Here is a 25667-nt window from a genome sequence, read left to right as displayed (position 1 = left end):
TTGTTGAAGAGACTGTCCTTTTTCCATTGGACATTCTTTCCTGCTTTGTCAAAGATTAGTTGACCATAGAGTTTAGGGTCCATTTCTGGGTTCTCTATTCTGTTCCACTGATCTATGTGTCTGTTTCTGTGCCAGAACCATACTGTCTTGATGATAACAGCTTTGTAATAGAGCTAGAAGTCCGGAATTGTGATGCCACCAGCTTTCATTTTCTTTTTCAACATTCCTCTGGCTATTTGGGGTCTTTTTTTATTCCATACAAATTTGAGGATTATTTGTTCCAGCTCTGTGAAAAATGTCGGTGGCATTTTGATAGGGATTGCATTGAATGTGTACATTGCTCTGGGCAGCATAGACATTTTAACAATATTTATTCTTCCAATCCATGAGCATGGAATGTTTTTCCATCTCTTTGTGTCTTCCTCAATTACTTTCATAAGTGTTCTGTAGTTTCTAGGTACATATCCTTTACCTCTTTGGTTAGGTTTATTCCTAGGTATCTTAGGGTTTTGGGTGCTATTGTAAATGGGACTGTTTCCTTAGTATCTCTTTCTTCTGTCTCATTGTTCGTGTATAGAAATGCAACTGATATCTGTGCATTGATTCTATAACCTGTCACATTGCTGAATTCCTGTATGAGTTCTAGCAATTTTGGGGGTAGAGTCTTTTGGGTTTTCCACACAAAGTATCATGTCCTCTGTGAAGAGTGAGAGTTTGACTTCTTTGCCAATTTGAATGCCTTTTATTTCTTTTTGTTATCTGATTGCTGAGGCTAGGACTTCTAGTACTATGTTGAACAACAATAGTGAGAGTGGGCATCCCTGTTGTATTTCTGACCTTAGGGGAAAAGCTCTCAGTTTTCCCCATTGAGAATGACATTCACTGTGGGCTTTTTGTAGATGGCTTTTATGATAATGAGGTATGTTCCCTCTATCCCTACACTGTGGAGAGTTGTAATCAAGAAATGATGACATAGGGGCGCCTGGGTGGCTCAGATGGTTGGGCGTCTGCCTTCGGCTCGGGTCATGATCCCAGGGTCCTGGGATCGAGCCCCACGTCGGGCTCCTGGCTTGGCGGGGAGCCTGCTTCTCCCTCTCCCTCTGCCTCTCCCCCTGCTCATGCTTTCTCTTCTCTCTCTCTCTGTATCTCTGTGTCTCAAATGAATAAATAAAATCCTTAAAAAAAAAAAGAAATGATGACATATTTTGTCAAATGTTTTTTTCTGCATCAATTGAAAGGATCATATGGTTCTTGTCCTTTCTTTTATTAATGTGATATATCACATTGATTGATTTGTGACTGTTGAACCACACTTGCACCCAGGAATAAATCCCACTTTGTTGTGGTGAATAATCTTTTTAACGTATTGTTGGATCCTATTGGCTAATATCTTGGTGAGAATTTTTGCATCCATGTTTATCAGGGATATCGGTCTGTAATTCTCCTTTTTGGTGGGATCTTTGTCTGGTTTTGGGATCAAGATAATGCTGGCCTCATAGAACCAGTTTGGAAATTTTCCTTCCATTTCTATTTTTTGAAACAGCTTGAGAAGAATAGTTCTTCCTTAAATGTTTGGTAGAATTCCCCTGGGAAGCCATCTGGCCCTAGATGCCTGTTTGTTGGGAGATTTTTTATTACTGCTTCAATTTCCTTGCTGCTGATGGGTCTGTTCACGTTTTCTATCTCTTCTTGTTTCAGTTTTGGTAGTTTATAAGTTTCTAGGAATGCATCCATTTCTTCCAGATTGCCTAATGTTGGCATATAGTTGCTCATAATATGTTCTTAAAATTGTTTGTATTTCCTTGGTGTTGGTCGTGATCTCTCCTCTTTCATTCATGATTTTATTAATTTGGGTACTTCCTCTTTTCTTTTTGGTAAGTCTGGCTAGGGGTTTATTGATCTTATTAATTCTTTCAAAGAACCAGATTCTAGTTTCATTGATCTGTTCTACTGTTCTTTTGGTTTCTATTTCATTGATTTCTGCTCTGATCTTTATTATTTCTCTTCTCCTGCTTGGTTTAGGCTTTATTTGCTCTTCTATCTCCAATTCCTTTAGGTGTAAGGTTACGTTGTGTATTTGAGACTTTTCTAATTTTTTGAGAAAGACTTGTGCTGCTATGTACTTCCCCCTTAGGGCCACCTTTGCTGCATCCCTGAGGTTTTGAACTGTTGTGTTTTCATTGTCATTTGTTTCTATGATATTTTAAAATTCTTCTTTAATTTCCTGGTTGACCCATTCATTCTTTAGTAGAATGCTCTTTAACCTCCAAGTATTTGATTTCCTTCCAAATTTCCTCTTGTGATTGAGTTCAAGTTTCAAAGCACTGTGGTCTGGGGGCGCCTGGGTGGCTCAGTTGGTTAAGCGACTGCCTTCGGCTTGGGTCATGATCCTGGAGTCCCGGGATCGAGTCCCGCGTCGGGCTCCCTGCTCAGCAGGGAGTCTGCTTCTCCCTCTGACCCTCTTCCCTCTCATGCTCTCTATCTCTCATTCTCTCTCTCAAATAAATAAATAAAATCTTAAAAAAAAAAACAACAAAGCACTAGTTGAGACGTGATTTGTGACCCAGTATGTGACATATTCTGGAGAATGTTCCCTGTGCACTTGAGAACAATGTTTATTCTGTTGCTTTAGGATGGAATGCTTTGTATATATCTGTGAAGTCTATCTAATCCAGTATGTCATTCAAAGCCCTTGTTTCCTTGTTGATCTTCTGCTTAGATGATCTGTCCATTGTTGTTAGTGGGGTATTGAAGTCCCCTGCTATTATTATATTATTATCAATATGTTTCTTTAATTTTGTTATTAATTTGTTTATATGATTGGCTGCTCCCAAGTTAGGAGCATAAATATTTATAATTGTTAGATCTTCTTGTTGGATGGTCCCTTTAAGTATGTATAGTGTCCCTCTTCATCCCTTACTACAGTCTTTTGTTTAAAATATAATTTATCTGATACAAGGATTGCCACCCCAGCTTTCCTTTGATGCCCATTAGCATGATAAATTGTCCTCCACCCCCTCACTTTCTTTTTTTTTTTTTAAAGATTTTATTTATTGGGCGCCTGGGTGGCTCAGTCGGTTAAGCCACTGCCTTCAGCTCAGGTCATGATCCTGGAGTCCCAGGATCGAGTCCCGCATCAGGCTCCCTGCTCGGCAGGGAGTCTGCTTCTCCCTCTGACCCTCCCCCCTCTCATGTTCTCTCTCTCTATCTCATTCTCTCTCTCAAATAAATAAATAAATAAATCCTAAAAAAATAAAGATTTTATTTATTTATTTGAGAAAGAGAGAATGAGAGATAGAGAGCACAAGAGGGAAGAGGGTCAGAGGGAGAAGCAGACTCCCTGCTGAGCAGGGACCCCCCGATGTGGGACTCGATCCCGGGACTCCAGGATCATGACCTGAGCCGAAGGCAGTCGCTTAACCAACTGAGCCACCCAGGCGCCCCACCCCCTCACTTTCAATCTGGAGCTGTCTTTAGGTCTAAAATGAGTCTCTTGTAGACAGCATATGGATGGGTCTTGCTTTTTTATCCAAACTGATATGATACCCTGTGTCTTTTGATTGGAGCATTTCACTTATTTACATTCAGAGTAACTATTGAAAGATATGAATTTAGTGCCATTGTATTACCTGTAAAATCCCTGTTTCTGTAGATTGTCTCTGCTTCTTTCTGGTCTATGTTACTTTTGGGATCTCTCTTTATTTATAGGATCCCCTTTAATATTTCCTGTAGGGCTGGTTTAGTGATCACAAATTCTTTTAGTTTCCGTTTGTCCTGGAAGCTCTTTATCTCTCCTTCCATTCTGAATGACAGCCTTGCTGGATAAAGTATTCTTGGCTGCAATGCTTTTCTCATTTAGTACCCTGAATGTATCATGCCAGCCATTTCTGGCCTGCCAGTTCTCCGTGGATAGGTCTGCTGCCAGTCTAATGTTCCTACCCTTATATGTTAAGGACCTCTTGTCTCGAACTCCTTTCAGGATTTTCTCTTTATCTCTGAAATTTGCAAGCTTCACTATTATATGTTGGCATGCTGATCTATTTTTATTGATTTTGAGGGGGGTTCTCTGTACCTCCTGGACCTGAATGCCTGTTTCCTTCCCCAGATTAGGGAAGTTCTCAGCTATGATTTGCTCAAATATACCTTCTGTCCCTCTCTTTCTTTCTTCTTCCTCTGGGACCCCAACAATTCTTTCTTTTCTTTAATTTTTTTAAGGATTTTATTTATTTATTTGAGAGAGAAAGTGAGTGAGAGAGAGAGAGAGAGCATGAGCGGGGAGAGGGAGAGGGAGAAGCAGACTCCCCACTGAGCAGGGAGCTGGACCCGGGGCCCAATCCCAGGATCCCAGGACCACGACCTGAGCTGAAGGCAGATGTCCAACCGACTGAGCCACCCAGGTGCCCCTGGGACCCCAATAATTCTAATATTGTTTTGCTTTATGGTATCGATGATTTCTCAAAGCCTCCCCTCATGGTCCATTAGTTGTTTTTCTCTCTTTCTCAGCTTCCTTCTTTTCCATCATTTTGTCTTCTATGTCACTGACTCTCTCTTCTGCCTCACTTACCCTAGCTGTTAGAACATCCATTTTAGACTGCATCTCAGTTAAGGCATTTTTATTTTATTTTTTTATTATTTTTTAAAGATTTTATTTATTTATGTGACACAGAGAGAGAGAGCACAAGTAGGCAGAGTGGCAGGCAGCGTGGCAGGCAGAGGGAGAGGGAGAAGCAGGCTCTCCACTGAGCAGGGAGCCCGATGCAGGGCTTGATCTGAGGACCCCAGGATCATGACCCAAGCCGAAGGCAGCCACCCAACCGACTGAGCCACCCAGGTGCCCCAGTTAAGGCATTTTTAATTTCGGCCTGATTAGATTTTATTTCTTCACTAAGAGATTCTCTAGTCTTTTATGCTTTTTTCAAGCCCAGCTAGCAACTTTATAATCATTATTCTGAATTCAATTTCTGACATTTCACTTATGTCCATATCGATTAGATCTATGGCAGAGAATATTACCTCTGGCTCTTTCTTTTGCTGTGAATTTCTCCTTCTAGTCACTTTGTCCAGAGAAGAATAGATGGATGAAAGAACAAAATCAAAAATATCAACCACAACCTCCCTGAAATACACAGTAGACAAATTTGAAGAGGTAAGAAACCAAAAAAGAAAAAAAAAGAGGGGGGAAGAGAGAATATAATCTCACAGGTGGACAAAACAGGGTGATCCACTGGGTCCTCGGTGTATTTTGGTCTGTTTGTTAGAAGACACTAAGTCCCAAAATTGTAAAGAAAAACGATATATATATTTAAAGGAAGTAAAAAATGAAGCATATATCTAGAAAATGTATATGTAAAAATGAAAATTAAAGAAGACTTAAAAACAAAGAGTTGGGGTGCCTGGGTGGCTCAGTTGGTTAAGCGACTGCCTTCGGCTCAGGTCATGAACCTGGAGTCCCGGGATCAAGTCCCGCATCGGGCTCCCTGCTCGGCGGGGAGTCTGCTTCTCCCTCTCACCCTCTTCCCTCTCATGCTCTCTATCTCTCATTCTCTCTCTCTCAAATAAATAAATAAAATCTTAAAAAAAAGAGTTGATAAAATGAGAAAGTTGAAAAGGAAAGAAAAAGAAAAAGAAAATTTTAAACCAAAAGACTAAGGAGTCATGAGAAAAAAAGCTCAAATTCTATATACTATTTTCCCCTAGCACAGGAGTTTTTCAGTTCTGAGTGATCCATAAACTTGGTATTCACCCGAGGATCCTGCTGGTCTTCTGAGGGAGGGGCCTGTTGCACTGATTCTCAGCTGTCTTTGCCTGGGTGGAGCTGCACCACTCCTTACCAGGGGCCAGGTTCAGTGTAAGCTGCTTTGGGTTGCTCTATTTGGCCTTGGCTCCCTGAAGGCTCCTCTCACTGCTCTTGCAAAAAGTGGTCACTTTTCTATTTGTAGAAAGGCAGCAATTCTTTTTTTTTTTAGATCTCAGGTTGAATTCACAGGTGTTCAGAATGATTTGATAGATAACTAACTGAATTCAAGGGACCAGATGAAACGCAGGTCCCCTATTCTTCCGCCAGCTTCCCTTCTTTTATATACAGTGGAATATTACTCAGCCATAAAAAAGAATGAAATCTTGACATTTGCAACAACATGGATGGAGCTAGAGAATATAATGCTAAGCAAAATAAGTCAGAGAAAGACAAATACCATATGATCTCACTCATATGTGGAATTTAAGAAACAAACCAAACTAGCAAAGGAAAAAAAAGGAGAGAGACAAACCAAGAAACAAACTCTTAACTATAGAGAACAAACTTATAGTTACCAGAGGGGAGGTGGGGGTGGGAAATAAAAGAAAACAAATAGATAAATGTCAGAAGTAAATTTCTCATTATCAGTACTCACATTAAATGTAGATGGTTTAAACTCTCCTGGCAAAAAGCAGAGCTTGGCAGATTGGTTTTAAAAAAGAGGATCAGAATCTATATGCTGTCTATAAGAAACTCACTTTAAATATAAGAACGCAGAGGTTGAAACTAAAAGAATTGAAAAATATGTTCCATGAAAATAGTAACCAAAATAGCACAGGGGCTAGGCTTTAAATATAAAAAGGTTACAAGAGACAAAAAATGACATTATATATTGACAATATGTTTGATTCAGCAAGAATATATAATAATTATAAACATAAGAACAGAGCCCTAAAATATATAAAGCAACTATTAACAAAGCTGAAGGAGAAATAGACAGTTCTATAATAAGTTGGAGACTTTATTTTTTTTAAAGATTTTATTTATTCATTTGAGACACAGAGATACAGAGAGAGCGAAAGCATGAGCAGGGAGAGAGGCAGAGGGAGAAGCAGGCTCCTTGCTGAGCCAGGAGTCCGATGTGGGGCTCGATCCCAGGACCCTGGGATCATGACCTGAGCCGAAGGCAGATGCTTAACCATCTGAGCCACGCAGGCGCCCCTAAATTGGAGACTTTAATACTCCATTTTCAATAATGGATAGTACAACTAGACTGATCATTGCAAAACAGAAAACTTGAACAAGACCATAAACCAGAAGACCAGTAGCTGGGGGCTTCTGGATAGCCTCAGGATGGGGGATGGTAGCAAGGAGAACCGACCCTGTGTATAGAGAATAGGGAAGGGAGAGAGGCTGGAGACTTACCAATGGCCAATGATGTAATCAATCATATCTATGTAATGAAGCCTCCATAAAAATCCAAATTGAAGAGGTTCAGAGAGCTCCCAGGCTGGTGAACATGTGGAGATGCTTTGGGTATGTGGGGCATACCCAAAGAAAGCATGTAAGCTCCACACTCCTTCCCCTATACATTTCTGTATCTTTTCCATCTGGCTGTTCCTGAGTTTCATCCTTTTATAATAAACTGGTAATCTAGAAAGTGAACTGTTTTCCTGAGTTTTGTGAGCTGTTCCAGCAAATTATCAAACATAAGGAGGGGGTTATGGGGACGCCCAATATGTAGCTAGTCAGTCAGGAGCACAAATGACAATCTGGACTTGCAATTGGCATCTGACGTGGGGGCAGACTTGTGGGACTGAGACTTTAACTTGTGGGATATGATGCTATCTCCAGGAGACAGTGTCAGAATTGTAGAACACCCATTTGGTATCTGCAGAGACCTGGATAATTGCTTGGTGTGGGAAAAACACCCACACATTTGGAATACAAAAGTATTCAATTGGGGGGGCCCCTGGGTGGCTCAGTTGGTTAAGTGGCTGCCTTTGGCTCAGGTCATGATCCTGGGGTCCTGGGATCGAGCCCCGCATCGGGCTCCCTGCTCAGCAGAGAGCCTGCTTCTCCCTCTCCCTCTGCCTGCCTCTCTGCCTACTTGTGCTCTCTATCTCTGTCAAATAAATAAATAAAATATTTTTAAAAAAGAAGTATTCAATTGGTAGAGGAAACAAATATGTCCCTTTCACACACACTCTACCAAAACCAACCCATGAAAAAATAGAAAATCTGCAAAGACCTATGAGTAGTAAGGACTTGAAACAGTAAGACTTCCTGACAAAAAAAGGCTCAGGACCAGATGGCTCCACTGGTGAATTCAACCAAATATTTAAAGAAGAATTAACACCAGTCCTTCTCTGACTGTTCCAAAAAATTGAAGAGGAGGAAACACTTCCTAATTCACTCTATGAGGCCAGCATCACTCTGATACCAAATCCAAAGACACCACAAGAAAAGAAAACTACAGGCCAACATCCCTGATGAACATGGATGTAAAAATCCTCAACAAAATACTAGCAAACTTATTTCGACAGCACATTAAAAGGATCATATACCATGTCCAAGTGGGATTTATCCCTGGGATGCAAGGATGGTTCAATATATGCAAATCAAAGTGATACACCACATTAACATAATAAAAAATAAAAATCACACAGTCATGGGGTGCCTGGGTGGCTCAGTCAGTTAAGCATCTGCCTTCAGTTCAGGTCATGATCCCAGAGACCTGGGATTGAGCCCTGCATGGGGCTCCCTGTTCAGTGGGGAGTCTGCTTCTCCCTTACCCTCCGCCTCTCCCCCACCCTATTCCCCATCCCCGCTCGTGCTCTCTTTCTCTCTCTCAAATGAATAAATAAAACCTTCACAAAAATAAAATGGTAAAATTTCATGTTATACATATCTGGCCATTAAAAAATACGAAAATAGGAGATCAAGTTCTCATGAATTCTCCCAGGAGCCACCGCTCTTCCTCTTCCCCTATAGTGGCCTGAGGTGGCCTCTGAAAATGGTTCACTATTCACTTGACCCAGAAAACCCTACAAAATCATCCAAATCAAGAGGTTCAAATCTTTGTGTTCACTTTAATAACACACGTGAAACTGCCCAGGCCATCAAGGGTATGCATATCTGAAAAGCCACCAAGTATCTGAAAGACATCACTTTGCAGAAGCAGGATGTGCCATTCCTTCACTACAATGGTGGAGTTGGGAGGTGTACCCGGGGCCAAACGGTGGGCTGGACACAGGGTCGGTGGCCCAAGAAGAGTGCTGAGTTTTTACTGCACATGCTTAAAAATGAGAGAGTAATGCTGAACTTAAAGGTTCAGATGTAGATTCTCTGGTCATTGAGCACATCCAGGTGAACAAAGCCCCCAAAACTGCGGCATAGAACGTACAGGGTTCATGGGCGGATTAACCCATACAGGAGCTCTCGCTGCCACATTGAGATGATCCTTACCGAAAAAGAGCAGACTGTTCCTAAACCAGAAGAGGAAGTTACACAGAAGAAACAGGTATCACAGAAGAAACTGAAGAAACAAAAACTTATGGCCCGGGGGTAAAATTCTGCATAGAATAAATGCAAATAAAATAAAAAAAAAAAAAACGAAATAAAAGTAAAGTCAAAAGCCAAAGGAGAAACTCGGAAAAAATATTACAACCCATTTGACAAAGGCTTGATTTTCTTAGTATACAAAAAGCTTCTATGAAGCAATAAGAAAAAGAAAAATAGAAAACTAGGCAGAGGACATGAGCAATATACACACATATTCACATACACATAAAGGAAATATATGTGACTTTGAAATATATTAGAAAGAAGCTTAACCTTACTCATGATAAAAAGATCATGTTAAAAATACAATGAGATAACACTCTTTTCCAGTAGAAATGGCAATATCAGAAAGTTTGACAATACATTGTTTTGGCAAGGGTGGGGCGAAATAGACACCCTTGTATTTTGTTGTTGGCATTGTAAATTGTTATAACTTTGGGAAGGCGACTTATCAAAAACTTTTAAAGTACATATGCCTTTTTATTGGTAACAGAAAACCCAACTCCAATAGGCTTAAACAATAAAGAGGATTTATTGGTTCCCATACAAATGCAAATTCCAGGGGATGAGAGAACTCTGCAGTTGATTTGATTCCATGGATCAACAATGTCACCAAGGACCTAATTTCTTTCTGTCAGATCTGTCTTCCAAAGTATGAACTTCATCATAGATTTGACTTCCTTCTTGGTAGCAAAAGGGCTGTAGCATTTGAAGGCTTCACATCAGCCATACCACACTGTCCAAAAGAAGAGACAAAGTTGGCTTCTGTTATCTGTCTCAGAAGAGCAAAGAACAAAACCAAAACCAAAAACCTTCTCCCAAATACTTCAACAAACATCCTCTAACATTTCATTAACTTGAATTGGGTCAATGGCCCATTCCTGAGCAATCCCCTTGACAGGACAATGGTTTGCATTCATTGGCTATGGCCTGGGTAGTCAGAACCAATCACTAAGGCATGGGGGATGGGCTTACCTTGATTGGGTTAGGAGGGTGGTGCACCCCAGCGAGAAGCTGGGGCTGAGATCAATTACAAACTTTATGACCATTAAACAATGGGGAAGATGCAGAATGGATTTTGGGCAGGGAATCACAGCAGCCACTAACCACTTTGATCCAGGAACCATACTTCTGGGAATTTATCCTATAAATATAGTGTCAGATGTATACAAATAAGTGTGTTCAAGGATATTATAATAACAGGATATTGAAAACAACGAAAATGCCTGGAACTGGTTAAATAAGTGATATAACCATAAAAAAGAAAAGGCAGCTGTAAATGTATTATGACACAATCTCAAAGATATGTTAAATGAAAAAGCAGAGTTAATAGCCTGCTGCCATTTGTGAAAAAAAGAGAAGAAATGGATACAGATATACAGATATAGATAGGTTTTTAAGGGGAAGGGGGAAAGTAAACTTGTTTTCATCAAAGTATGTGCCAGATAGAGATATCCAAACACATGTGCACACATACACCCATTTATACTTGCATATGCATGGTTTGCACAGAATGTATCTGGAAGATTCATGAGAGACCGACAATAGTGGTAGTCTGGAAAGGGAACCAGGGGAACTAGGGACTAGGAGGAGGAGTAATATATAACTTTCATTGTATATCCTTTTATATTGCTTGGATTTTCTTACCATGTGCATGTATTTTTAGTCAAAAAATATGTATTAACTACATGTTTCTATGTGTTACCTGTCAGATCAGCAAAGATAAAAATATTTGTTAATAGTTGGCAAAGATGTTGGGAAACAGGCCCTCACATATATTGTTATTTAATATAATACATCCTCTTTGAAGGCAATTTGGCATTATTTATTAAAACTAATAATGCACAGGGCGCCTGTGTGGCTTAGTCAGTTAAGGGCCCAACTCTTGATTTCGGCTCAGGTCATGATCTCAGGGTTGTGGGATCAAGCCCCACATCAGGCTCCACCTTCAGTGCGGAGTCTGCTTGTCCCTCTCCCTCTTCTCCTCTCCCCTCTCTCAAATAAATAAATAAATAAATAAAATCTTCAAAAAATTAATAATGCACATAATCTTTCACCTAGCACTCACAACATATCTAAGATTTTATCCTACCGATATACTTACACATATTGGCAAAGATACATGAATAAACATGCAGTGTTTGTAGTAACAAAAGACTGAAAAAAAACACTTAAATGTCCATCAATAGAGGATTGGTTAACTAAATTATGATATATCCATAAAATGGAAGTTAATTTAAAGAAGGTAGAATTCTACACAACAATGAAAAAGAACTACTGATATATTCAACAACATAGATGAAGCTCACAGAAAATGTTTGAATGAAAGAAATTAGAGGCAAAAAGCGTACATACCCTTTATATGAAATTCAAATATAGGCAAAACTAATCTATGACCATAGAAGTCAGAATGTAGTTAATCTTGGGAGTGGGTAAAAAGAGGGAGCACAAGGAGCCAGCCTTCTGTGGTGCTGTAAATGTTCTATATTTAGACCTGGGGGGGAGGTTACATAAATGTATACACATATAAAAATATACTCTTAAGATACATAAATTTTACTAAAATGTAAGTTATACCTCAATATATGAAAAAGAGGAATGAACTAGGGCGCTTGGGTGGCTCAGTCGGTTAAGCGGCTGCCTTAGGCTCGGGTCATGATCCCAGGGTCCTGGGATCGAGCCCCGCATCGGGCTCCCTACTCAGCGGGAAGCCTGCTTCTCCCTCTCCCACTCCCCCTGCTTATGTTCCCTCTCTCGCTGTCTCTCTCTGTCAAGTAAATAAAATCTTTAAAAAAAAAAAAGAGAAAAGAGAAAGGAATGAGGTAGATTATACAGTGATATGGAATGAATTTCAAGATATATTTTTAAGTGTGTACAGATATGTATATCTCCATCCATATACATATATATGGTACACTGAGAGTAAAGTACAGGAAACAATGAATAAGCACAACTCGGCTGGGTAGGTTCTGGAGCAGACTTTTGCCCTGAAGTCATCTGATCTCTGGTGGCCTACAGCTTAAGTTTGTTTGTTTATTTGACAGAGAGTGAGCAGGAGGGAGAGGGAGAGAATCTGAAGCAGAACCACCCCCACCCCGCCCGGCACTGAACACAGAGCATGATGCAGCCTGATCCTACCACTGCGAGATCATGACCTAAGCCAAAACCAAGAGTCAGATGCTTAACCAACTGAGCCACCCAAGCACCCACCTACGGCCTAAGTTTAAAAGGCCCCATGCTTACAGGTGATGTCCAACTGGAGTTCAGGTGAAGAATAGAGAAAACAGTGGAACAGCAGTATTTGAAGAAAAAAATAGCTGAGAATTGGTGAAAGATGCCAATCTCCAAAATTCAGGAATCCCAAACATGAAAAAGAAACAAAAAAAGAAATCCCCACCCAGACACACTGTAGTGAAACTTCAGAACATCAAAGAGAGTATCTTAAAAGGAGCAAGAAACTTGTTACCTACTTATAAAAGTATATGACACTACCTATGACATATTCTTGCCCCCCAAAAGAGGAAAAAAATAGAACTGGAATCTAAATCTAATCAAGCCTTAGATCTAATCAATATTCAGGAAATAAAAAGAACAGGGGAAGACCACCACAGGGATGCAATCACTAAAATCCATTCTATAGGAAGCACTACAGGAAGAACCACCCAGTTTCTTCAACAAATAAATCCCGTGGGACAATAAAGGGAGGGGGAGAAGGAAGGGGCACCTATAGATTAAGAGATTTAAGAAACATCAACCAATTGCAATGTATAGCCTGACAATCCTTGACAACAAACTCAAAATAAACACATAAATGTTTATGAGACAATCAGGAAAATGTTAACAGTGACTATAACATTTGATGATAGTTAAAGAATTGTGATGGTTTTATTGCAATGTTTAATAAAAGTCCTTATATCTTAGAGATACATACCAAAATGTTTATGGATAAAATGAAGTAATACAATGTCTGATATTTGCTTCAGAATAATATTGGTGTGCAGGTTGGGGAGCAGGTGTTAGGGGAATATAGATGAAACAAGATTGGCCATGAGTTAGTAATCACTGAAGCTGGGTGACAGGTACATGGGGATTCAGTATACTATTGTCTTTACTCTTGTATGTTTGAAATTTTTCATAATGAAAGTAGGGAAAAAAAGAGCTAAAAAGAAAAGATAGATTACCTACAAAGAAATGACTGACAGCTGATTTATCAACAACAACAACAAACCCACAGTGTTTAGAAGGTTGTTATAGTACAACACTCTTTGTGTTAAAAATAACATATTCACATACATATTTTTTCACATATATTCTTATATCTGCATTGATTTATTTCTGGTAGTTCACATAAAAATTGTTAATAGGAATAGCTTCTCAGTAAGGGAATTGGGAAACTGGGGAATAGAGATGGGCAACTCTTCAGCTACCCTTTTGTACTATTTGAATTTTTTAGCTTGTGTTTGTAGTACCTTAAAAATATTTTCTCAGTAGGCTAGGAACAAGAGAATTTACAACTTGATAGAGTATAGATAACAATGACAATCATCATACTCAATAGCAAAATATTAGTGGCATTCACCTTAAAGTCAGAACAAATCAAGAATACTCACCTGTTTTTACAAATACCACTACTCAACATTGTTCTACAGGTTCTAGTGAAAACATTAAAGACAAAAGAAGATAAAAGTTATAAATATTGTAAAGGAAGAGTCATAAAATGTCCTTGTTTACATAGGATATATAATCTAAGAAAATCAACTGAGAAATAATTAAAATTAAACAGGAAGAGTTTGTTTGAAATCAATAACTTCTCTATAAAAAATTTCTTTGTATTAAAATATCCAATTAGAAAATATAATGGGGAAAAAGATCCCATTCATAGTAATGGAAAAAAATGACAGAAGTAAATCCAACAAGGAATGTACAAAAAGGAGTGCCTGTCTGGCTCAGTCAGTAGAGCATCTGACTCTTATCTTAGGGTTGTAAGTTCAAGCCCCATGTTGGATTTAGAGATTACTTAAAAATAAAATCACACAAAAAAGATATGTATAAAACATTTACATGAATAAAACTACAAAATATTGCTGAAGGCTATATGTAATATTCCTGAATAAGAGGTTTTACAATTGAAAAAAATTTCAAATAACTATAAATTTCCATAACAATCTCATTGGGATTGGGGGGGTAGGGTGGGAATACCAGACAAGTTGGTTCTGAAGTTTATCTGAAAGAATGTTCAGAAAAAGCCAAGAAACTTTTTTAAAAGATAGAAAAAAGAAATGAGAAGACTTGCCTACCAGATATAAAATTACTATATAAAGCTGTGATATGCTTCAAGAATAGACAAACAGGGGTGCCTGGCTGGCTCACTTGGTAGAGCATGAGACTCTTGACCTTGGGGTTATGAATTGGAGCCCCATGTTGGGTGTACAGAATACTTTAAAAAATAAAAAAATAAGAAAGAATAGACAAACAAGTGGAACTGAATAGAGAGGCAGTTAAATGTGGGAATTTATTTTTTAAAGTAATCTCTATACCCAAGTTGGGGCTCGAACTTACAACCCCAAGACCAAGTTGCATGCTCCACTGACTGAACCAGCCAGGTGCCCCTTATGTGGGAATTTATTATGACAAATATAGCATTTCAGAGCCCGTCTGAGACACCACTAAAAGTATACTAATATATAAAATATGTACAAACACAAAGGACAAAAAGTTCCAGGTGTTCTCTAGAAGCAGGAAAGCCATTTGAGAAACGGTACCCGAAATAGTAGCTAGGAAGAAATTCTGGCCTAGTGCAAAGGATACAGAGCCACCCAGGGGGTGCCTGGGTGGCTCAGTAAGTTAAGTGTCCAATTCTCAATCTCAGCTCAGGTCTTGATCTCAGGGTTGTGAGTTCAAGCCCCGCGTTGGGCTCCACGCTGGGCATGGAGCCTACTTAAAAAAACTGAGGAAAAAAAAAGGATACAGATGAGAAGGGGCAGTTTTACCACGAAAACTATGGAAAGGCTCCAGGATCCAGGAAAACAAGAAAATGAGCATGACACATGGGGCTGAAAACTAAGTTAGTTAATTAGTTTAGTTAGTTTGTTTATTTATTCATTTAATATTTTTTAGAGAAGCAGGCTCCCTGCCGAGCAGGGAGCCCAATGTGGGACTCAATCCCAGGACCCCGGGATCATGACCCAAGCCAAAGGCAGACACTCAACCAACTGAGCCACCCAGGTGCCACTGAAAACTAAGTTTAATTGAAAGTCTGTATATGAATATTCAGTAAAAAAGAAAAATGCTCACCCTTTGTTTTTTATTTTTATTTTCTTAAAAGATTTTATTTATTTGACAGAGAGAGACAGAGAGACAGTGAGAGAGGGAACACAAGCGGGGACTGGGAGAGGGAGAAGCAGGCTTCCTGCTGAGCAGGGAGCCCGAGGCGGGGCTCAATCCCAGGACTCTGGGATCAGGCTCTGAGCCGAAGGCAGACGCTTAACGACTAAGCCACCGAGGCGCCCCTCACCCTTGGTTTTTTTTTTTTTTTTAAAGATCTTATTTATTCGAGAGAGATTGCAAGTAGGGGATGGGAAGAGGGAGAATCTCAAGTAGACTCCCTGCTGAGCACGGAGCTCCACTTGGGGCTTGATCCCAGGACCCTGAGATCGTGACCTGAGCCGAAATCAAGAGTTGAATGCTTAACCAACTGAGCCACCCAGCTGCCCCTCACCCTTTCTTGTAATCAGAGGAAATGCAAAATAAAAATGAGATACCATCATTTGTACATCTGGTTGATAAATATTTTTTAATTGATAACAAAGTATTGATGAGGTTATTAGGGAAACTGGTACCTCATACATTGCTGGATGGCCATGTAAATTGGAATAGTTTTTGTGGAGGGAAATTGAATAGTACCTGTTAACATATTTTACTTTTTTAAAAGATTTTATTTATTTATTTGAGAGAGAGAGAACACAAGCAGGGTGAGAAGCAAGAGGGAGCAAGAGAGGGAGCAGGAGAAGCATGCTCCCCACTGAGCAAGGAGTCTGATGTGCGGCTCGATCCCAGGACCCCGGGATCATGACCTGAGCTGAAGGCAGACGCTTTAACCGACTGAGCCACCCAGGCGCTCCCCTATTAACATTTTTAAAAATTAATTAATTAATTAGTTAATTAATTAATTAATTAATTTTAAAGGTTTTATTTATTTGCCAGAGAGAGGGAGAGAGACAGAGAGCACACACAAGCGGGGGGCGGCAGGCCGAGGGAGAAGCAGGCTCCCCGCTGAGCAAGGAGCCCGATGTGGGACTCATTCCCAGGGCCCTGGGATCATGACCTGAGCTGAAGGCAGACCTTTAACCAAATGAGCCACCCAGGCATCCCTAAAATTTATTTTTTAAGTAATCTCTATGCCAACGTGGGGCTCAAACTCATGACCTGAGATCAAGAGTCATGTGCTCTTCTGACTGAGCCAGCCAGGCTCCCCTCTATTAACATTTTAGATATATAAAAATATATATGTCTTCTTTAGATATATAAGATATATAAAAATGTATGTCTTCTTTTCAGCAATTCCACTTCTAAGAATCTACCTTTAAGAAATATTAGCACAAAGGGCGCCTGGGTGGCCCAGTTGGTTAAGCGACTGCCTTCGACTCAGGTCATGATCCCGGAGCCCTGGGATCGAGTCCCACATCAGGCTCCCGGCTCAGCGGGGAGCCTGCTTCTCCCTCTGACCCTCTCCCCTCTCATGCTGTTTCTCTCTCTCTCTCTCTCTCAAATAAATAAATAAATAAAATCTTAAAAAAAAGAAATATTAGCACAAACAGTAAAGATACGTGTAAAATGATTTTCATTGCTGCATAATTTGTAATAACAAAAAACTGGAAACAACCTAAGTGTCCATCAGTAGGGGAACAGATAGATAAATTATGGCATATATGTACAATCAAGTACTATGCAGCACAAAAAAGAATGTCAGAGATCTATACATACTGACATGGAAATATCTTCAAGGACTATAGAGTGACATATTTAATGATTAAGCAAGCAATGGAAAAATATAGAATGATTTCAAATTGGCCAAAAAGAAAAAACAAATTTCTCCATATGTATATAGATTGCCACTTGGACTTTTACTATGTCCCTACATGTTATATGCCAATATGTTTGCAAATGCATAGAAAATGTTTGAAAGGATACACACCAAACTAACAGTGACTTCTCTGAAGGATAAATTTAAGGGTTCAAATATTTTATTTTCCATTTTATTCACTTTTGCAGTTGTTTTTTTAAAGATGAAAGTTGAATATTTAAGTCTCATATTGATGAAGATGATACTCAAATCTATTTTCAGTGCTGGCTTTTCTCATGAATTCTAATTTTGTATTTACAATTAACTTCCTGCTAGCATTTCTACTCATATTTTGCCATAATTTCAAACTCATATCTAAAATAAAATTATCAGAATATTCAAATATTAGCTCTAGTTCCCACTTCTCCTATTTTTGTTAAAAGCACTAGCCTTCTACCTATTACTTAAACTTGAAGCCTTGGAGTAGTCATCTTATACCATTCCATCCCATATCAGAAAAAAAAAATCACCAAGTCCAAGGTTTGTTTCTTCTTTTAAAATAATATCTTATGTGTCTCTTTCTTGTCTATTCTTTGCCACTCTAATCCAGGCCCTTCATTCAACAAATATTTATTGAGCATGTATTATATATGTGCTAGGCAGTTTTAGGTTCTGGGAATAGTGCATAAATACAGACTTATATTCTAGTGAAAGAAATAATGTACAAATAAAAAACTGATTATGCATTAATAGTGTTAACATTTTTATAATGTTTACCCTATACCAGACACTGTACTAAGCTCTTTAGATATGTTAACTCATTTAATACTACTAATGACCTTATGATCTAGGCACTTTTTTTTTTAAAGATTTTATTTATTTGACAGAGACAGCGAGAGCAGGAACACAAGCAGGGGGAGTGGGAGAGGGGGAAGCGGGGCTCGATCCCAGGACCCCGGCATCATGACCTGAGCTGAAGGCAGACGCTTAACGACCGAGCCACCCAGGTGCCCCTCTAGGCACTGTTATTAATCCTATTTTACAGTTGGGGAAACTGAGGCACATAGCTCTTAAGTAATCAAGATTTGAACCCAGGCAGCCTGATGTTATAGTGTGTCCTCTTAACCGTTAATGCTATACTGTTTCTCATGTAAAGAAACCTCAGTTGATGATAAAGACTATGGGGGAAAATCAAATGGTGTAATGTGATAGTAACGTGGACAGTAGGTGCTAATTTAGAGGGGATGGTCAAGAAAGGCCTCTCTGAGAGGTGATTTTTTTTTTTTTTTTTTTTTTTTTTGTGGAAGAACTTGAGCAGTTTGACCTGTTAAGCTTCTCACTGTGGATTTTGCTGATTACCCAGGCATTGTGCAGTTCCTGTCTATTTCCTACAAATTGGCAGCTGGATCCAAAGACTAAATCAAACTTGGGTTCCATCTCTTTGGTATGACTATTGGATGGATACAATATCTGTTGTCTCTTTATAATCTTAGAAGCCGTTGATGCTTACTATTTTTATCTATTTATCAAGGATTGCCAAAAAGTGATGTTCTGATTTTATTATTTCTTTTCATTCATTGGAATAGTTTTGTCAAAAGACATTTTGCCCCATCTATTTTGTTACCCAATTCAGATAGGAAAGGCAGGATAAATGCTTGATTCTCTCCCTTTATTGATTAATTTTCAAGATAATGAATTGGTTACCTATCACGAGCTGAGACATGGATAACAAGAAGGAGCCAGCTATTCAAAAACCTGGAAGGAGACTATTCCAGGCAGGGGGATCAGATATTACAGAGGCACTGGGGAGGGAGGGAGTTGTGTAAGTTCAAGAAACACAGAACAGCACAGCCACATTACTTTCATTCTTACCTGTGGAACTATCTTGTTACAGACTGATTATGTCCCCTTATAATTCATATATTGAAATCCTACCCCCCCCACAATATGAATGGTATTAGGAGGTAGGGCCTCTGGGAGGTAATTAGGATTAGATGAAGTCATAAATAAGATTAGTACCCTTATAAGAGTCATGAGAGAGCTTGCTTCCTCTCTCTGCTCTCCACCTAGTAGAGGGCCCTCATCAGAACTCAACTGTGTTGGTACCCTGATCTCAGACTTCCAGCCTCCAGAACTATGAGAAATAAATCTCTGTTGTTTATAAACTACCCAGACTATGATACTTTGTCATAGCAGCTTGAACTAAGACATATCTCTTTTTCTTTTAAGATTTTATTTATTTGACAGAGAGAGAGTGAGAGCAGGAACACAAGCAGGGGGAGTGCGAGAGGAAGAAGCAGGCTTCCCGCCGAGCAGGGAGCCCGATGCGGGACTCGATCCCAGGACCCTGGGACCATGACCTGAGCCGAAGGCAGACGCTTAACGACTGAGCCACCCAGGCGCCCTAAGACATATCTCTTACATCTGTGACTCTCTCCTCCATTCTTACTATCATGCCCACTTAGTCTGGGGTCTTAGCTTTCTCCCCTGGACCACTGCCAATTATCTTCAATTAGTTTCACTGCCTCTAAGTATCTCTTCCATCCTACTCAATTAACTCTTTACTCATCAAAAGTTTTCAATTCAGTGTATAACTATTTTTGGTGATAATGCATCTATAATTTTATAACAGATGTCACTGGCAAAATAGGATTCATTTGTGGAGGGAGGGAGGTGTTTGCTAGAAAGTACTGCTGGAACACCAAAGAACACGGGCTTTGTAGTCAATACCTAGATTTCTGTCCCAGGCTCTGACACTTGATAGCTGTGTGACCTAGGGAAAATTATGTAATCCCCCTGAAGCTCAATTTCCTCATTTTATAAAAATGATAATAAGGGCGCCTGGGTGGCTCAGTCAGTTAAGCGTCTGCCTTTGGCTCAGGTCATGATCCCAGGGTCCTGGGATCAAGCCCCGTGTCTGGCTCCCTGCTTCTCCCTCTCCTCCCAGCTTGTGCTCTCTCTATCTCTGTTTTTCTCTCAAATAAATAAATAAAATCTTTAAAAAAATTATAATAATAATGCTTTTGATACACTGTTTTGAGAATTAAATATATTCTCATTTGAGATACATGTATATATTATATAGAGACAGAAAAGGATAACAGAATAGACAAATTTATTACAGAGCTTAGATCACATTAAAGGCTCAATAAAGAGTAGTTTAATTTTTTGCTACTCCTCCCACCATGCCTCTTGCAGAAGCTCCAATTTCAGGGATGAATTCCACCTTAAAACCCCTGTTCTAGAGCCATTTGAGAATATCCATAACCTAAGGACCCCAGTGGAGTCCTAGAAGAGTCCCTTTGACAAGCCTATCTGGAAACCAATGAGTCCCTTGGTTAATCATTCATATCTCACATTGATGTAACACTTCTCCAAACAACTGGTTTGTCTCTGATCTCTTCAACTCTAATCTCAGTGGAACCCCTAGGTACTTTACCTCTCACTACATCCAGATCAGTTATTATCTCCCAGTTACACCAGATTCAGTGTTATGGTCTTTGGGATCCCTGCTTTCACTGTCCCCTTTCTTCCTTTCTGCTCCCCAAATCTCAGAACACTGCTACAGGGAGAACCAAGCAGACCAATATAAATTCATGCTGTCCAATTTCAACTTGGCCCTTGCAGCTACTCAGCAACTCCTTTATTTGTCTCATATGTTCCCTGGCACTCTCCCCACAGAGGCTGTTCCAGACCCTCCTCATTCTACTCAATCTCCCTGCTTCTACTTCTACCGAATTCATAGCAGACACTTTCATCAGTGTCCCTCCTGCAACAAATCAGCAATATCTTTCTCCCTTCCAGCCCTGTCCTTTAGACATCCAATTCCCTTCCTGGAAAAGCAATCAATATTCATTTTTTTTTAGGTTTTATTTATTTATTTAGAGAGAATCTCGAGCAGACTGTGTGCTGAGTGCAGAGCCCGATGCAGGGCTCAATCCCTATGACCCTGAGATCACGACCTGAGCTGAAACCAAGAGTCAGATGCCTAACCAACTGAGCCACCCAAGCGCTCCAAGCAATCAATATTCTTGATCTCTTATTTATCCTTTTAGAGATATTTTATGATTCTACAAGCAAAAATATGGAAAACAAAGAACTTGCACTGGTCATTAAAGATAAATAGGATTTGGATATGTGGAGACAAAGGAGATGATATTCCAAACAGAGGAAACATCCTAGGCAAAGGCACAGAGGTGGGAACGAATGGAAAAGATATATTTAGAAAACAGGGTATAGCAAGTAGAGTAATCCCCTGAGAAATAATCCCAACTGCTACCTCAAGTTCTACATCTCCTTTTCCAGTTCTGACTTCAGCCTGATCACCACTTCCTTGCCTGTCCTGCTCTACATACCAGCAGAGTGGAAATCTGACACTGCACGGCCCCTCACCCATCCTATCTTGCCTGGACCTCCGTTACTATTTATTGAGCTCTGACCCCAACCATCTGTTTCAGTACTGCTAAAGAGTCCTAGCTCTTTCCTGAGTCACTTGCCAAGCCAGACCCCTTCCACTTCTTTGGTCACACGGACAATTTCTCCACCCCACTGAAAATAGGACAATGAATATAGAAGATGCATTGTACAGACATTGATTTTACCAATATATACAACAGAGGTCAAGGAAATATTTTAAACTGTACAGCAGAGATGCAATCAGCAAAACCCAGACAAAACTCTACTGAAAAATAATCTGATTTCCTCAGTAAAAAATTGTAAGGAAAAAAAGAGATGAAAGGGAACGTTTAGTTTAAAAGTGACATATGGGGTGCCTGGCTGTCTCAGTGGGTGGAGCATACAACTCAATCTCTGGGTCATGAGTTCAAGGCCCACAGTGGGTGTAGAGCTTACTTAAAAAAATAGATAAAAGTGACATACAACACATATCCACCAATCACAATGTGCAGGCTTTACTTGGATACTGATTCAAACAAAAAAGCTGTAAAAAATTCTTTTGACATTTATGAAACTATTGGAAATTTAAATACTGATTGCCACTTAATGATATTAAAGGGAATATTGCTTGTTTATGTGTGCTAATGGTATTACAAATATGACTCTTTTTTAAAAAAAAAGGATCCTTACCTCTTAATGATACATACTAAAATATTTAAGTATGAAATGATATCATGTCTGGGATATGCTCCAAAATAATATGGAAAGGAGATAGATGAAACGAGTGTGTGAAAGCTGATACTAGTTGGAGCTGAGTGTTTGGTAAATGGGGATTCATTATACTATTCTGTCTACTTTTGCACATGTTTTAAATTCTCTAAAAAAAAAGTTTTAGAACAATGTTATTGAATTGTCAAGCGTCTCATGAAAGTGTGTGTATTAGTCTGAAGGAGTGGAACCGGAGGAGCTGGAATTTGAGAAGAGGAAGATCAGGGAACAGCCTCTGTGGGGAGAATGCCAGGGAACGTATGAGACAAATAAAAGGGTTGCTGAGCAGCTGCAAGGGCCAAGTAGAAATTGGACAGCATGAATTTATATTGGTCTGCTCGGTTCTCCCTGTAGCAGTGTTCTGGGACTTGGGGAGCAGAAAGGGAGAAAGGGGACAGTGGAGGCAAGGATCCCGGAAATAGTAACTCTGAATCTGGTGTAAAAATTTTTGGAAAGGTGTTACATAAGTGTGAGATATCACTGATCCACCAAATGCTTCGCTGGTTCCTAGATAGGCTTGTCAAAGGGACTCTGCTAGGCTAGAGTGGCTTGGTGTTATGCTTCTCTTCTAAGACCCCTCTTCTAAGACCTCAGTTGGGTCCTTAGGTTTTGGATATTCTCAAATGGCTCTAGGACAGCTCTCAGCAATGACTGAGTTTTAATCAGTAGTTATGTTACTTCAAGCAAGCTATTTCCTGCCCTGAGTCTTGGTTTCCTCATCTATAAAAATTTGGGATAATAATACCTACCTCACAGAGCAGGTGTGAGGATTAAGTAAAATCATGTGAGTAGAAGTGGTTAGCACAGTGGCATTCTATACATGATGCTTCATTCCTTCAGCAGGTGAATACAATCTCCCTTAATCCTAGAGCTGAGGCAATGGTATGTTAAATATGTTATCACTTTGTGGACTAGCAAAACCTGACTGTCAAGAAAATCCTATTTTCGGGCGTCTGGGTGGCTCAGTCATTTAGCGTCTGCCTTCGGCTCGGGTCATGGTCCCGGGGTCCTGGGATCGAGCCCCGCGTTGGGCTCCTTGCTTGGCGGGGAAGCCTGCTTCTCCCTCTCCCACTCCCCCTGCTTGTGTTCCCGCTCTCTCTCTCTCTCTCTCTGTCAAATAAATAAATAAAAATCTTTAAAAAAAAAAAGAAAATCTTATTTTCTTATTGAAACATTATAAAATTGGATATTGAAGATGTGTCCCTCCTCTCCAAGAGAAAAAAACACCCCAACTTTCCTAATAGTCTGAAGTGAAAGCTTTTGGTGAAGAGAAAGAGGAGTAATAGTAGTACTAACAATAGCAAACACTTATATAGTACTTACTATATGTGCCAAACACTGTTCTAAATATGTGTTAGCTATTATTACTGTAAAATACAAATCTGGACCTCAAAGGAAAGATATGACCTAGAGATAAAAATGTGTGAGTCATCTGCATGTGGGTGGTATTTGAAGTCATGGGCATAACTGAAAATGTCTAGAAGAGTTATATATAAGAAGAGAGCAAGACTAGGGCTATGTCCTGAGGAACTTCATCATTTGATGGCCAGGTAGAAAACGAAGAGCCTGCAAAGGAGACTGAAAGGAATGGTCAGAGAAGTAGGAGGACAGCCAAGAGGAGCCATGGGTCATAGAAGCCAATGTATTGAATGTTATTTCAAGGAAGAAACCATCATGAGTGTCAATTTTTGCTTGTAAGATCAAGTAAGACAAGGACTAAAAAGTATCCACTGGATTTAGTGACTTGATGGCCCAAAGTGACCTTATCACCACAGACTGAGTGGGATAGAAGCCAAATTGAAGTGTGTTTTGAAGGGAATAAGAAGGTGGAAATAGAAAATGAATAGTTATTTCAAGAAGTTCACTTATAAAGGAGAGAAAGGAGTTAAGTAGCAGTTGGAAAGGGTTATGTAGTCAAGGGAAATTGTTTTTGTAAAATCGGAGACTTGAGCATGTTTAAATGTCAATGAAAATATCCAATGAGAGGGAAAGGTTGAATAAACAGGAGAGAGAAAGGATAATTAGTAGTAATAAAGTTCCTGGGAAGGTATAAGGGAAGAGGATACAAAGTACAATGGGAAGAAATAAGAAGTATAAAGGAGGTAAGGAGAGGATTTGTGCTAATGTGAACAGATATGTACATTTGATGGTGGGAAGTAGGGAAGTAAATGAGATAACGCATGCAAAGCACTTAGCATAGTGTCTAGCAGGTTAGTTTGTATGAGAAACAGTAGCTATGGTTATTGTTGTTGTTATTATTAATGTTATGCACCTGCTTGAAAATTTCTTACATTTTAGGCTTTGGACTACGTAAAATAAGTACATTACATTATTAATTCTATAAACTTGAAATTTTATAGATCAAGTTTATATACAACAAGGGTTACTTGAACTTTTTGATTCCTCACCTTCATCCTCTCCAGGAAATCTGAGTAGCTGCTGGTCCCCTGATTTTGATAAGATAGAAAAAAGTTGTACATTTAAGATTAGTGCACTTTCTGCACTTTTCTATATGCATTCTACACCTCTAAATCTTTTAAATGTCCATCAAAGCCCCTATTGATGTCAACTCACCTGTAGAAAAATGACATTAAAAGTAGACTGCTGCCAGGGTTTGAAAGGACCTGAAAGGTTCAGGTCAAGAGGGAAACTTTATTTGTACTTCAAATCCATAGAATGAGAGCAGAGAAATGAGCCAGAAATGTTGAATATCCTGGACGTCCAGGAAGCCCCTTTAACTCTGATCAAACTTCTCTGTGAGGTTGAGATGCATTCCCTGGATGCATCCTCCAATATCCCCTAATCTTGCCTCAATCTCCAAATCCTCAGCCATGCTATCCTGTGACCCCTTACCTTTGCTGCCCATGTCCGTTCCCCCACCTCCATCTTACTTCTAGCTCCCAATGAGACCTTATGTTCCTTGAATCTGAACTGAGAGAAAAGGGTGCTATGAAAAGAATTTGATGGGGCGCCTGGGTGGCTCAGTCATTAAGCGTCTGCCTTCGGCTCAGGTCATGATCCCAGGGTCCTGGGATCGAGTCCCACATCGGGCTCCCTGCTCAGTGGGGAGCCTGCTTCTCCCTCTCCCACTCCACCTGCTTGTGTTCCCTCTCTCGCTGTGTCTCTCTCTGTCAAATAAAT

General features: G+C 39.7%; 1 protein-coding gene across 4 annotated transcripts in view; it reads right to left on the bottom strand.

Annotated features, from left to right (window-relative positions):
* Positions 1-9814: 9814 nt before the first annotated feature.
* Positions 9815-25667, bottom strand: part of ITGB1BP2 (integrin subunit beta 1 binding protein 2) — a 22857-nt gene continuing 7004 nt past the window's right edge. Inside the window, exons 10-12 of one of the 4 annotated variants that reach the window (XM_025892117.2) lie at positions 24935-24973; positions 13912-13953; positions 9815-10037 (exon numbers count right to left, since the gene is read on the bottom strand). In XM_025892117.2, the coding sequence (XP_025747902.1) occupies positions 13945-13953; positions 24935-24973 (48 nt within the window). In that variant the 3' untranslated portion in view covers positions 9815-10037; positions 13912-13944. The remainder of the gene's footprint in view (positions 10038-13911; positions 13954-24934; positions 24974-25667) is intronic. The other 3 variants (XM_025891974.2, XM_025892180.2, XM_025892051.2) reach the window with 3 other exon arrangements.

This window comes from Callorhinus ursinus, unplaced genomic scaffold (assembly GCF_003265705.2).
Source record: "Callorhinus ursinus isolate GAN/ISIS: 27379988/994484 unplaced genomic scaffold, GSC_fseal_2.0 scaffold66, whole genome shotgun sequence".
Lineage (NCBI taxonomy): Eukaryota > Metazoa > Chordata > Mammalia > Carnivora > Otariidae > Callorhinus > Callorhinus ursinus.
Note: the sequence above shows the minus strand (reverse complement) of the source record. Positions and strands in the feature narration are given on the sequence as shown.